The 15,337-nt window shown below is 38.4% G+C and overlaps 1 protein-coding gene across 1 annotated transcript; it reads right to left on the reverse strand.

Moving 5' to 3' along the window:
* Positions 1-416: 416 nt before the first annotated feature.
* On the reverse strand, positions 417-14,767 carry dnai4 (dynein axonemal intermediate chain 4). The gene is made up of 17 exons (XM_028471881.1): positions 14,671-14,767; positions 14,475-14,589; positions 13,625-13,788; positions 12,754-12,860; positions 12,529-12,685; positions 10,588-10,727; positions 8,772-8,936; positions 8,498-8,683; positions 8,274-8,437; positions 7,290-7,376; positions 7,062-7,204; positions 6,806-6,963; positions 6,283-6,380; positions 5,246-5,344; positions 4,710-4,936; positions 3,235-3,388; positions 417-929 (listed from the first exon to the last, which is right to left on the reverse strand). Exons 1-17 carry the CDS (start codon positions 14,721-14,723, stop codon positions 891-893), a joined length of 2,256 nt encoding a protein of 751 aa, XP_028327682.1. The 5' UTR covers positions 14,724-14,767; the 3' UTR covers positions 417-890.
* Positions 14,768-15,337: the final 570 nt, after the last annotated feature.

A 15,337-nucleotide genomic window follows, 5' to 3' on the forward strand; every position in this document is an offset into this window, starting at 1 on the left:
TTTGACTGCACTGACACTGTTTGGGAAAATGGCTTTAAAACTGAGGGAGTTCTTCTGTGGAAACTGTGTGTGGTTCTAATTTGATCACCAACAGACTGTAAGTTATTCTGAGCATTGTCAGCCACAGCTTTACATGACACTGTATATTTAGTCCGCTAGTGTGTGTGTGCGTGTGAGTATGGGTGTGTTAGTCATGTCTATATCTATGTTTCGCACCGAAATGGTTTATGCTTTTCTTGTAATCTTAATAAAGCCTTCAGCTGGTTAAATAAAGCATATTAATATCTTGGAAGCGTGTCCAAAATATCTGTAAATATGAATTTAATAATATAATAAGTAAAATATTTAAACCTGTACAATAGAATTTATTAAATACAATATGCTAAATGTAAATCAATCATAATGAAAACAGAAAATATTAAATATGTTTGAATTTTATTTTTGTATACTGGAAATACAAAGTGTGTAAAAACACATTATTTCATTTGTTTTCAACAAAAAGTCTAGTCAAAGGGAAAATGTGTCTAATTTGAAATACAAATAAAAAATGATGACAGTGTCAAACATGAGTCAGGTAGAAAACCAAAGTTGATTGAAAATAAGAAATAATAAAATAAAATAAACTAAGCTCAGTCCCAGGCTATGCTTTTCACTGACACATGAACAGTACACTAACACTTCACACACGAGCTTTTACCTACAAACAGGTGACGTTGATCATCAGTGACAACAAAGGCACGAGAGCGCCACCCAGTGTCAGCTTTATGCCACAGCTGCCTTAAATCACCACTGATTATCACTCAGTGCAGTGAAGGTTGTTGCAGCAGGAATAAAAAATAAAACAAATATTTCTGAGTGAATACGAGTTAAATAAACATGGAGTATCTGTTTCAAGCTGCAGAGCGTAGGATAGCTTCAACAACCTCCACCTGAAAAAAAAAATCAGTCAAACAAATTCACTTATTAGACGTTTCTGTTCGCAACCATCCAATAATCCATCTATTTTATAATAATAATAATAATAATAATAATAATAATAATTAGACGAAGACTAAAAACAATTGAATATAAACTCTAAAGGATAAAGTAGTGTTTAATGTATGTACTTTACATGATTAAAAGAAGAAAAAAGCAACACAAAACATTTAACAGTTTGAAAACCAATAAGAACATTAAAATCAGCAGTAAAAACATTAAATCAACAATAAAATAATTTCAGTGATACGCAGTAGAGAAAAAAAGTGCCTTTAACTTGGATTTAAAAATGTTCACATTGGATGCTGACTTCAGCTCTGCTGGCAGTTTGTTCCACTTCTTTGCAGCATAACAACTAAACACAGCATCACCATGTTTACTATGAACTCTGGGCTCCACTATCTGACCTGTGTACATAGATCTGAGAGACCTGCTGGGTTCATATCTGACACCAGAGGTAAAAGTAACTGATTACAAACACTCACGTTACTGTAATTGCTTTTATGGGTACTTTTGAGTATATTTCTAAATCAGTAATTTTACTTGTGCTTAAGTATGTTTAAAAGAAGTAATTTGTTACATTTCTACACCCAACTGTTACTGAGTAAATTATTGGAAAAATTGCTACTTTAAACCATAGTACTGTACTGACCTCAAGTCAGCGCATTGAACATAATCCATATGTTCTTTAGTCATGCTATTTCTGATCAAAGCCACTTTCTTACGTTCAGGTTGGGGTTTTTACCTATTATGTTGTTACCCTCATGGAACACTTGGCACGGCACTGTTTAGCTATGTTTTTTGACACTGCTTTGAGCTGTTTGTTCTTTAATCATTTTGTGTGTTTTTGAGACGTTTTTTGTGTTTTTTTGTCATTTTCTGTGGTTTTAGAATCCTTTTGTATGTTTTTGAGATGCGTTGTGGTTTTTTTTTTGTTGTTTTGTGAAGTTTTGTAGTTGTTTTTAAGAATAGAAATGTATGTTTTTTAAAGGGGGTGTGTTACAAAACGAGATTACCTCTTATTGTGCTAACTTCCAGGATTTAATCAGTGTGTGCTGGACTATGAAGCCCGCTAACATCTTACGGAGCTAAATCACCATGGAAACTTATGCTGAACGACTGGCCTGCTTGCAAGTAGGTTTTGCTCTTGCTAGGATTTTAGCGAGCGATAAAGTCCCACCTCCTGACCAATCAGTTCTTTTAGAAAGCGAGCTGTCCAATAAAAGGTGATGTGTGAACACGTCACTGTGTGGATCTGATCTGACAGCTGTAACATCAGATCCACACAGCATCAATGCAATCCTTTCATTTACCGATGACATCCTTTCGGAAAGATATAGATTTATATCTGATGGACTGATCTACAATCAGCTGATGAAGCCTGTGTCTCGATTGTATGCGTGAACGGGCAGTCATAATTAATTAATTAATTAATTAATTAATAAATGACTTTACTCGTTCATGCATACGGATTGAGACAAGGGCTTCGTCAGCTGACTCTGTGAAAGCGTAAAAGCATCACATTATTTATGATATTAATGGGATATGGGGATATCCCATCCAATGGATTAATATGATGAATAATCTGACGCTTTTATGCATTGTCAGCAGCTTCCTGCCGGTGTTCTTTCATTCCTGCCTTTTGTGTAACAACAGTGTTGTTTTTGGTCTGAATTATGGATTTTAATTATTCATCATTTTAAACTAAACACCTAACAGGTCGGGATCAAGTTATGAAATGGATCAGATCTGAGGGAGTATAAAAGCTCCGCCTCCTTGTGTGTTTTATTTTGAATTGAATTCACTGGTGTTATTTTATTTGAAAAATAATTGTACATTTTGACCATCCTTTTATTTTATACAGATGCCTTTGTGGAAAATAAAAAAGTTTTTTACATAAGATGTTTACTGTATACAAGATTTATTACCAAAAATAAACATGTGGGTGAAAGTAATTCGTAACTTTTACTTTTAGTACTATTCACCTACATTTGACTCGTATTTGAGTATTATATGTATAACTTACTTTTACTAGAGTACATAATCAATCAAGTAAGAGTACTTCTACTTGAGCAGATATATCAGTACTCTTTACATCTCTGCATCTCACTGATGTATTCTGGACCCAAACACATTCACAGATTCATAGCAGCAGGAGTTTAAAGTCTATTCTGAGGCTGACTGGGAGTAAAGATTTTACAACTGGCGTAATGTGCTCTGAGTCTGACCTTAGTCATTAGTGGAGCCGTGTGTCCTCACCTGGCTGCTGTCGCCCTGTCTGAGGTTGCTCAGCAGGTAAACGGTCACCTGTCCACTCTGATCTCCCACCAGTACACAGTCTGTCTGGCTGCAGAAGAGCAGTGAGCTCATGCCCACACCGGGAACTGCAGGCTGCACAACTACAGGGTCCAGACTGAAAACAAACAGCAAGAAGGTCCTGAGTTCAAGCCTTGGGGGGCTTTCAGTGTGGAGTTTGCATGTTCTCCCCAGCGTGGGTTTCCTCCAAGCACTCCGGCTTCCTCCCACAATCCAAAAACATGACTGTAAGGAAATAGGAGTGAATGTGAGTTTGAGTGGTTGTTTGTGTCTGTGTTACCCTGCAATGGACTGGCGCCCTGTCCAGGGTGTACCCCCACCTAGCGCCCAGTGTGAGATGGAGATAGACACCGGAAGGTGTTTTGTGCCACCAGTGACTTGCACCCACAATCTCTGCACTGAGAGGAGGCAATGCTCACCAGTGGGCCAGAGTGAACCCCGATAACATGGTACCTTTTAACTTACTTCAGTTTTGTTTTTTGCTTTGTTCGTTAATCGTTTGAAATTATAATTCTTTAATTCAATTGTAATTTTGAATTAGAATTTTTTTTTTCATTTGTTTACTTCATTTTCCCTTTATTTATTTTTTTTCATTTTAAACAACAAAACGCTAAACCTTATCTTTATAAACATGCTGCAGGATGACAAAACTTGGCAACTCTAACATTAATCTCAAATTTTTAAATTACTTTTGGCAACACTTGCCCTGAATTTTTAAACATAAGGCTGACATTATGCTGTCATTATTATGACATGACACCTGTCATTAGCATGAATAAGTTGTCATCATTGGCTGTCATTATGTGTCGTTTGTTACCCTAACTCCAGCCCACCTAACCCCATTAGATCTCTCCACCTAACCCAAAATGCCAACATAGCTCCAAAAGTGTTATAATTTAGCGAATGACACCTAATGACAGCCTTCACGACACCTTATTCATGCTAACGACAGATAATGACAGAGTAATGTCAGCCTTATGTATAAAACTTCAAGTAAAGTGTGACCCTACTTTTTACTTTCTGTTACAGCTGACTTTAAAATGAATGCACTTTTATTTGTGACATCAAACATTTTCATTCAGGAAGTTAAACATCCCTGTCTGTCAACAGTTCAACCCAAAGTACGTCATTTTATTATGCAATCATTTATTGTGCATATTCTTTGTGATTGAATTAGATATGTAACAGCACCATCCATCCATCTGCTTTCTCCTTTTCAGGGTTGAGGGGGTCTGTTGGTGCCTGGACAGGATGCCAGTCCATGCAACACACACGGACAATCTAGAGACTCCAATCAAACTAACAGTCATGTTTTTGGATTGTTGGAGTAAATCATTAAAATTCACAGACTTCTGAACCAGAGCTGTATCCGTCTAGGATCAGCCCATGATGCAGGCACATGAAAACTCTCTCCTTACATGTTGGAGTTCAGGTCCCAGATCTCCAGCTGTGCTTCTCTGACAGCTGCGAACACGGACGCACAGCTCGGGGACCACCCGAGGTCGCAGACGGCTCTCAGGGAGGAGCCGAAGCTCATCAGGGCGTCGGGCTGGTCCTGCTTCCACAGTTTGATGCTCCCGTCAGACGAAGAACTCAGGAACAGATCAGGAACCAGAGTGTTCCATGCGACACAGGTAACAGGACACTGGGAGGACAAGAAACATGTCATGTAATAATAAAATGAAAAATAATAAAACTGACCAAAAAAAGAACACTTGGGATTAGTTTTATTTTGAAAGCGTATTTTTGTCTTTAGTTATTCCCTTTTTTTTTGACAAAAATCTAATTTACTAATAGTTTTATTCACCCTGCCATTGTTGGAATTCTGTCACAGTCAAATTTTAGGTGGGTGAGAAAGTGTATTGTTAAACTATGAAAATGAAATTAACACTGGTATTTGTACTTCACAGGACAGATAATTTTGTTAGAACAGCTTTTACTGTGAAGGACTCACTAAGTGCTTCCTGTACGTCTCCAAAAACTGCTGAGTGTTGGAACAGGAACACTTGTGAATGAGACCCTCCACTGTCCCAGTCAGATACACGCTGTGATCCTGCAGGAGGGAAACCAGTGACACACTTTACCATGAACAGGTCAGAAGAAAACAAGCACATGACCAAGAACCGTTATTATGAGTCATTTCATCATGAGTCAAACATCTGCACACTAAACTGTGAGGATGATGATGTAGTTCAGAGGTCAGAAACCTCCGGCTCTTGAGCCACATACAGCTCTTTAATCCTTCTGCCAAGGCTTCTAAATTTAGGGATTCTAAGTCGATTCTAGAGCAGAGTTTTTCAATCACTGGCCCGCGGCACACTTGTGTGCCGTGAAAGAGCGTCTGGTGTGCCGTGGGAAATGATTAAATTTTGTTCTAAAAAACATTTTTGATTCATTATTGTCTGCAAATTTGCCATTGTGCTGCCGTGAGCCCCTCCCCATCCCAAAGCGCACAGACAATAATGATATATATATACATTATATCAAAATGATATAAAATTACATAATATGAAAAATACATCATATAAAAAAAAACTACAATTGAACTTTATGTTAAATATTATTATTATTTTTTTTAAACTTACTTCTATCCCTCCTGCGGCATGTATCAAGTACTGTATGTAAAATATGAAGGATGATCAAATATTTTTTTTTTTTTTGTATTTAAGACACTTTGATAAGAATAACTACAGATTGTAAATTGCACTTTGTAAGTGGAAAAAGAAATGTGAAAGATCAACCATTTTTCTTTGTGTTTATTTGATTCCTATTTAGCACACTTTGATCAGAAGAATGAATGTATATTGTTAATATAGGCTACAAAGTTGACATTACTTTTTTACATTTTTGGTTGGTGGTGCACCTTGGGATTTTTTTTAATGAAAAAAGCACTGTTCTAGAGTAATGTAAACTCTTGCTGGTTCATACTGGGTTTGTTCTTATGTCCCACCCCTGACTACAGTATGTGATGGAGATTTATGAAACACCCACCGTGGGGTGGAAGTCGAAGCAGCAGCCTGCAGTCTGCACAGCCAACACGTTCTCTGTCTTTTTCTCCACACTGTGCGACCTTTTCAGTCTCATCAGGTCTGTGACGAGACGAGAGCCGGACTTCATTAATGTGGATGAAAGTAAAACTCTCAAACACACTGGTTATTTTTCCACTGTCAGATGGTTTTTTTTACTAAAAGCAACAATGACAATAAATAAAATCTCAGAACTGAAGAGTGGATGGCAGCAAAACCCCACCAATGGTCCGAAAGTGGTGTATTTAATGTGTTTCTTCATTTATACTGATTATTTAAATGTTTCCCAACCGATCCAATAACTTTCATAGCTTTTTGGGGATTTGCAGTGACCATTTTATATTCCTTCCAAAAACTCTCATGTTGTGTATCTTTCCAGGTGAAGGATAAGGAAACTTGAAGATGAGTCTTTGTGTTCCACAAACTGTGGAAAGTGTGTGTTTACCGATGTTAAAGTGATTCCTAGGATGTTAAGCTGAGGTCAGTACCTATGGACTCGATGCTGTTGTTGTGAACAAACCACTGTCTGATCCATCCGTCGGCTCCCACAGAGAACAGACTTTCTGACTTCTCCTCACTGAGGCTCAGCTCCTGTTCACTCCATCTCAGCTGCCACACAGGACCCACGTGTGTGTTTGAACTGTCCCTGCACACACACACACACACACACACACAGGATCCACGTGTGTGTTAGAACTGTCCCTGCAGATACACACACACACACACACACACAGGCCCCCTCACCTGCTGCTGATGCTGCAATCCTCCTGGCTCTGCAGGGTGTGGATGGTGATATTTCCATCCTTCATTCCCACAGCGAGCTGACTGAGAGCTGAGAAATCCACAGACGTCACTGCACTGTCACAGGGAAGAATCCTCTGAGGCCACTGACGAATCACACACACACACACACACTTAGAGACAACACACACTGAACAGTGAACCCGGTGCCACACTACCACAGTCGTATACCCTGGGGTTCTTCAGGGACCAGCAGCACACCAGACCTGCAGACTGGTTTGTGGAGCTTCCCTCACTGTAGCCTACAGCCAGGATGTCCTGACAGATAAAGGAAGACATACATTATCATGGGATCCTCTTTTTTTAATTTATTTTTTTTTATTATCACACCATGACTCACATCTATTATAAAAAGGCGACCTATGAATCAGCCTGAAGAGATTTACTATCAGCCAATATTTGGAGTTAGAATTGGAATTAAAAGCCAATAACTTATTACGAAGTATGCTTTTTAAATCTTCAAACAGGGATAGGTTTGTTCTAAAAAAATAAAATAAAAAATAAAAAACTATGTATTTCTGTTCTACAAGGGAACTGTTTTCATTGCTTTAAAGAGTAACTAAACCCCAAAACTACTTTCTACTTTTTTTCTGCTGAATACAAATGTATTTGTGTATGAAGTAAAGCTGTTGATTTGATCCTAGTCCACTCTCAACATTTTAGTCATAGTATTTCAATTTGGCAAATTGAGTTGTAAAATGTCAGTGACTGCCCTCTATGGGTTGAAACCAGGATATTACAATTGATTTTTGCTATTGGCTGAGAACAAGATCATGTGACATTTTGGGACCATCTTGCATCACAAACAAGCACTGTTTGCCCCGCCCCTTTTATAAAAACTACCACTTGTGAGCTCTACAATCTGTGGTGAGTAGGTTGGATTGAGAGAAGAGTGAATAGAGAGGTATACTGAGTGTTGAATAGCTAGTTAACATAGCATAGATTGTTCATTGGAGATTTTATAGTATAGACTGGGCGTGTCTTAACTGCTCCGTGAGCCACACCCATAATCACGGCATTTTTTGAATTTCCCTCCTAGCTACAGGTCAGGAGAAAGCAGGGGTTTAGTTACTCTTTAAATATTTTTTCATCTTTATCTGAATATTTGAAGCATTATCTTGTCTGCATTGTTGCAGCGTGGGTGTTCTGTGTTACCGGGTTGTTCTTGTTCCAGGCCATGCTACTGACGCTCCATCCTTCACTGGGGCCACACGTAAACACCCACAGGCATTCCAGGGTTGGAGATATGCTGCTCCGCTCCTCAGCCTCTCTATGACTCAGCATCTCCTGGTTCACTATCTCTGACACGTCACTCCAACCTTAAGAAGAGTAATGTGTCATTAGTCCTTCTCCATCCTGTGTGAATGGTCAATAATTACCTTTGAGCACCGGCAGCTGTCTGTATGCAGCGAGGCGAGGTTGGAAGCTGTTGAGTAGGACGCACTTCTCCATCACATCAAGACTAAGCAGGAACTTGTCTGAGAGCATGATGGACTGTAGGTCTGAGTCGGTGCTCACCACGGCCCCAGAGGCCTCCAGCTCTTTCAGAGAACTGGCTGCACTGACTGCAGACATACAGGAATACCTTCACTCATCGTATCCGTGTCACTTTACAGACACTGTCAGGTGAGTGGTGCTGAGTGTGTTCTGTACCTGAGCTGGCAGTGCTTCCCAGAGAAATGCTCCCGTCTGCACATTTACTGGAGGTAAGTGAAGCCTGTGGATGCTCTGTCCTCTTAGGCTCAGCGCTGACCTCAGCTTTCTCCTCCCCCACTCCGCACACAAAGTCGTACATGTCCCAGGGAGTGACTGACACCGCTGAGGGGGCAGAAGAAAGAGCTCAATATAAATGATAAGTAATTACAGAACTTTCTCCTGGTCAGACTGCCCTAAGCAGGCCAGATACCATCATACTCTGATAGCACTCACCAAGGTCTCTGCCTGAGCAGGTTCTGCTATGTTATGACTACTGCTATCAGCAACATACATAACCCTGAGAGCACTAAACAGCAGCAGACTCGAGACACATGCTGAAAGCCTGTTTACTTCCCATCCCAGACCGGTCTGTTCACCAGAACCATTTTACCAAATAAAAGCTGTGTCCGCATCTGACCAGCAACCCTAAAGCTTGACTCCGTCTCATTCAAGCAAACCGCCACAACAATAAACTTGTCCTAAATTACGCTCTTCGACCTGCGGCACATCTCACTGAAATCAGCCCCTCCCCTAGCACATCCTTCCAACTCCATCCTATCACTGAGATTTTCTTACACATTTAACCAGTTGCCATGTCCTTAAAACAATTAGGTACATCCTCATGCTCACTGATTGACATTATAGAGAGTGATGAACATTGCAGTGAGACCTCAGCACGCAAAGAAGAGAAAACAAAGATATATATATATATATATATAACAACAACAACAACAAAAGCAAACGAGACCAAAACTACCTAAAAACAAAGAGACTCTATGAACTAATAGATACAAAATGTTAAACAAATGACACAATAAGACAAACATTTGAGCATTGCGTTAGTTCAGGCATTCGCGGTAGTCAAGCTAGCCCAACCACTTCAGCTGTCAGTAGCTGTTAACAGCATCTATTCCCCTTCAGTTAATCAAACAGCTGATCATGTTCTATGCTACCCATTGGTTAGAGATAGTCTCAGCGCTGCATTTAAAAACAGCAACACGTCTACTTCTGCACGCTTTGTCTGCAAACGCCTCGCAAACCCACCCCCACCCAAGCTCCTGCTCTTTTGTCTAAACAATGTCTCCTGTTGCCATCTGACATCTGTGCTTCTGTTCCAGGGGGGTCCTGCTGACCGCTCTCTCTGCTTATGCCTCTCCGTGTAGCTCATGGAAGAGCAAGGGGCAGCTCTCTTCGCTTCAGGCTTTCCACACAGCTGTTGGAAGGGCAGAGAGGTTCCAGAACAGAGCCTTACTGTCAAATCTAACCTGCATGCTAAATAAAATAATAAGTTCTTATGCTGAGACGCACTCTGTGTAATGTTGCAGTCACACATCAGTAAAAATGCACATGAGTGACTTAAGTGGTGTTTTGAATCAACTGGAGCCACATGTTAACTGGTGACTGAGATTAGTTAAAATAGAAACCAGTTTCACTAAAACAGCAGCCAAATACACCTGCTCATTAATTTTTAACTGCAAAATGTATGTATCACCAAACTATGGCAGATTAAATGATAAATGCCACCACAATATTTAGCTCCACATACATAATATTGGTTTCTATTTGAAGGCCAGACATGTTAAACAGTTAACAACACTAGGACAGTTACTTTGTCTAAGTAATTTATTAAACACAAATGGAGAAATCACACATTTTATTCTTGCCTAGACGCTTCTCTGTATTATTCATTGTAGATTAAAAAAGTAAATATAAACAGCCCACAAAGTAAAGTCTTCATATTTAATGGTGCACTGCATAGTGATGTGAATCTAACCTGTGTCCGCTGTGCACACACTGGTGCTCTGGACCTGCTTGTTTTTAACCGCCCCGTTCAGTGTCTGCATCCATCGATTAATAAACCTGTCATCGCCTGCTCGGTTTTTGCTGCTCTCCATGTACCGCTGGTTTCTCTGCCTGTGGAGACAAAGCAGAAGAAAACAGCTCAACTTCTGTGTCCAAGAGGAAGCAGTGGTTGTTTTCAGGGAGAAGCACAATAATCATCAGTCCAATAACTTAATGCCCTTGGTATGGTACGGTATGGTATGGTACGGTACGGTATGGTATGGTATGGTATGGTATGGTATGGTATGGTATGGTACGGTATGGTATGGTACGGTATGGTATGGTACGGTATGATTTTTATTTAGACAGGGACAGTGCACAATTTAACAATGACCAAAAGGAAAGATGCATTGTACCAGGTTATAGCAAAAATGCTAGTTTCCACCTGTAGTCCCTGGGCAGGTTGATGTTACAGGACAAAAACTGATTTTAAATGTAGATGAGCATGTGACCATGGATTTATACATTTTAACATCATCATTAACATAAATTTAATTTAAATAAAGTTGAAACCACCAATCATTTCTCCAGGTGAACGGCCTTTGACCCTGCTCAGCCAATGCTGCTACAGTTCGTCATGCTAAGCTAACCCAAACATGTGGGACTATAGTAGCTGGTATGTAGTTGCTTCCCAGTCTCAGAGGAAATCAGCACATTTACTGTCCACAATATGTGTAGTGCAAACATGCTTTTTTTTAATCCCTTTACCGGGAAAGATACCATTAATATGAAGGCGGTTGGAAGGAAATAGGAAACAGCCACTTTGAGGAAGATGACTTATGACTCCAAAAGACAAAATAACCATAAAAACACAAAGTCACAGAACAACAAGAAAAATACCCCAAAATAAGTCCAAGTACAGGAAAAACACAAAAACACACTTTACGACAACAAATGCATACAAAATGACAACTAAACTACACAAATCTACAGAAAAAAGTAAATGACATTAAAAATATACAACTCCAAAAATACACAAAATGGAGAACAAAGATTCCCAGCGAAGAAAAAACATCTCCAAGTTTCCTTATCCTACGCCACCAAAAGTGTGTTTTTATGGCATAATGAAACAGCCGCTACACAGTCATAAAAAGTCAACAAAAAGAATTTTTAGGGACACACTTAAAGCTGATATCCGGAGTTTCTGAGAGGACGTCTCAATGTCCTGCCTTCAACAGCTCCACTTCCTCCCACTGCATCTCCCAATCTACCAGTAGCCACGCCTCTACTTTTCTGCACATGCATGGTGGAACATAACAAGGTTGCATCGGGTCGCATTGATATAGGTCTATGGGTCAGGTATGAGCCAAAATCATATTTACCTGTTTGCTGTTGTAACGCACGACCTTGTTTCCGTGCACAGTTCCGCATTCACTTTGATTGACAGTCTCAAAAACAGGAAGTCAAAGCATATTGGCTGGGCGCACTCTGCAATCATTTCCATTTGTATAGGGGTCTATAGGACAAAGGAGGGACTTATATACATTAATGTATATGAATGATCACTGGCAGTAGACCATAGTAAAAGACTAGTTAGGTATTTTTTTCACATTTCAAAAGAATTATACATAAACATAGATTTCTCAGAAGCTCTGGATATCAGCTTTAATGGATTGACAACTATATTCTGTACAAACTATTTGTTAAAAAGTAAACATTTGTGAAAAATGAAATGGGTTTTAGTGGTTATCGGCCTTTATTGTCATCATACTGATTGATTGAATTGTGTAGGCAGAAGAGCTTTAGAGTAATCAAATACAACATGTACAGTAGCTGTCAATATGCACCTATTGAAGTTGGTTGCAACACGCCACTAACCCAGAAAGAAGAAGATTGATTGAATGATTTGCATCAGAGAGATTTTGATCTATACCTGATGACCTCAGCATCATCAGCGTCCACAGACATGATGGTGCTGGGTAGGTCCAGCAGTGAGAAGCTCTCAGTCTCAGTGATGCAGACATTGATGATCTCACTCAGCTGATCTTCAGTCACTGCCTCCTTCCCGGTGCTCTTCATCCCTCTCACATCTGCCGCACATCACGGAAGGAGCTGCTAAGACTTAGAGAGACGATACACACAGGATGTTGGACCAAACCTGGAATGTGGGTGTGAAGCTCCAATTTAGAAAATGCGTCTTCAATCTCCTCGTTCATAGACCCCAAAGTGGACTGGCTGGATATTCGGCTGCTTCCAAGGAAAGAACTGGAAAACCACATCAGACCCACACAGGGACGAGACAAAGATGTAATATATCTGTTCTATAAGAAAATATGCTTTTTAACGTCATCATTCAACACTGTTGATGAAATAATTGTGGTCAGTGAACCATAACCACGATGAAATGTTATTTCTGTTTCATCATCTCAAAGCATATCCACAAATGTAATGCACTTTTACACTAAATAATGTTAATGTAACATATCTCAAAGAACAATCAACTAGAAATGAAAGGGGCGTGTAGCTTTTAAAGAAACAGATAATGTCAACTATATAAGATTCTCATTTCATCAGATCAATGAATTGATTAAAGTTTATAATAATAATAATAATAATAATAATAATAATAATAATAATAATAATAATAATAAGTGTAGATATTTAGCTTGAATTTTTAAATTTAAAAAACTAGCATTGAGGTACCAGGAGGTAATAACAAATGTGTGTTTTCTTTAAAAGATGTTTGCCTTTTTTGCAGATTTAGTTACAAAGTAAAACAATAAATTAAATAAAAAGAAAACCATATAAATTAAAAGAAAAATAAAGATTATTAAAGCAATCATTGGACAATATATGAGTTTCAGTTTTTACTCTTTGTGGTGCAACGGAGCACTGCAAAAGAAATAATTACTTTGCATACTTTACATCTATAGATTCGAATAAGATAAATGCTTCATGACTTCAGTTTAATCTAGTCATATTTCAGGGGTATGTTTTCGGTGGTTGTTGTGCTGCAGATGCTTTTGTACCTGGAGCACGGCATGCCAGTAAAGCTTCCTGACCCTGCAGTCTGCAGAGACACTGATCCAGCAGAGAGCTCGTCCTGCAGGAACCTGCTGGACTCAGCCTGAGTCACTCCTGCATCCTGAGAGAGAGGCTGAGGGGTCACGTCGTTATTCTCTTCATCAAATACCTGCAAACACCACAATTACATGATGTTTTTCCCTTATCGGGTTCCTCATAGAAACATCAGAAAAACAGTGTGAACAGGTTTATATTTAGTTAGTCATTTCACAAAAAAATAACAGCACAATCAAAGCTGCATCTATAGAATGCAAAATATTTAGATTTGTTTTACCATGGCAACAGATAAACTATAAGTAAAATCACATCTCCATCCTCAGAAAGAACAACAGTATTTATGTTTTTTCAGCATACTTTGGAAGACGTTTTGTGTTGAATCTGATCATTTTGATAGTAGGCTATTTAGTTTATAATGATGCGGCAAAAGCTGATTTACCAACCTGCACCTGCATGTGGCCTATTTAAGCAGTAAAACATTTATTCACATTCAGAAAAAAGTCATCATGTAAACAGCAGTAAAGAAATATAATAAAACATTTTAAAAATAAATTTAAAAAATTGATAAATATTCTAATGAATAATAATAATAATAATAATAATAATAATAATAATAATAATAATAATAATAATAATAATAATAATAATAATAAATAAATAAATAAATAAATAAATAAATAAATAAATAAATAAATAATAATAATAATAATAATAGGTTTATATGCGTTTTTTAATATATATAAATTAAAATAAAACCATAATAATTGTGTTGGTCATGTATGTTGTGTTGTGTCCTACCCGGACGGTCTGTTTCTGGGTATGGACGGAGCTTTTATGGGGAGCTCTGTGTGTGTGTGCTCCGGTTAGCACGAAGCTTCTGACGCTGCTGCTGGTTCTGGAACAGTGCTGGACTCTGTGAGGAACACATGAATTATTAGGCTCATTAACAGAACCAGTAAAGTGGAGCCGGACTTTAATTAACTTAAAAACTCACGACTTTAGCAGAAGAGTTCGTCTCCTCTGTTTGTCCTGAGAGACCGGCATCATGGAGACGCTCTACAGCTCCGCTAACTGTTTGTTACCATGGCAACACTAACAGGACGTTACCGTGACGACGTGACGCTTATTTCCTGTCCGGATTTACAGCATTAAGGGCATATACATTTTATTACTGTAATTATTATATAAATTAAAAGAAAAAGCTTATAATATTTACTATTATTATTTACATCATATATAATAATTTATTATGTATAATATAATATAATATAATATAATATAATATAATATAATATAATATAATATAATATAATATAATATAATATAATATAATATAATAACGCCCAATGAGAACTGGAGATACGGACCAGCAGATGCGACCTCCCCACCCAATGATGGATAATAATAATCTATAACATAATCTATTATAATAATATTAAGTAATATTGAAAAAAATAATTGTCTGCAGGCAACAGTGGAGGTTTCTTGCAAGTTAGGTACTGCATTGGACAAATGCAGGATTAATGGTGTCTTCAATGCTTGGTAATACAGACAGATACTTATCAATTATGCAATACCAAAATTTATTGTGCAGCTGGGTGACTCCAACCATCCATCCAAGGTCATTAAGAACATCATTTACAGCATTTTTTCATATCTGC

Source organism: Gouania willdenowi, chromosome 17 (assembly GCF_900634775.1).
Source record: "Gouania willdenowi chromosome 17, fGouWil2.1, whole genome shotgun sequence".
NCBI classification, from domain to species: Eukaryota; Metazoa; Chordata; class Actinopteri; order Blenniiformes; family Gobiesocidae; genus Gouania; species Gouania willdenowi.

Bases quoted from the DNA above. Each gene is read 5' to 3' on its own strand.
- dnai4 (XM_028471881.1), bottom strand. From the start codon at position 14,723: ATGATGCCGGTCTCTCAGGACAAACAGAGGAGACGAACTCTTCTGCTA. The intron at 7,205-7,289 runs GTATACGACTGT...GTGATTCGTCAG, and splicing joins GGTCCCTGAAGAACCCCAGG to TGGCCTCAGAGGATTCTTCC. The intron at 4,937-5,245 runs GTGAGTCCTTCA...TTGTCCTCCCAG, and splicing joins AGACGTACAGGAAGCACTTA to TGTCCTGTTACCTGTGTCGC.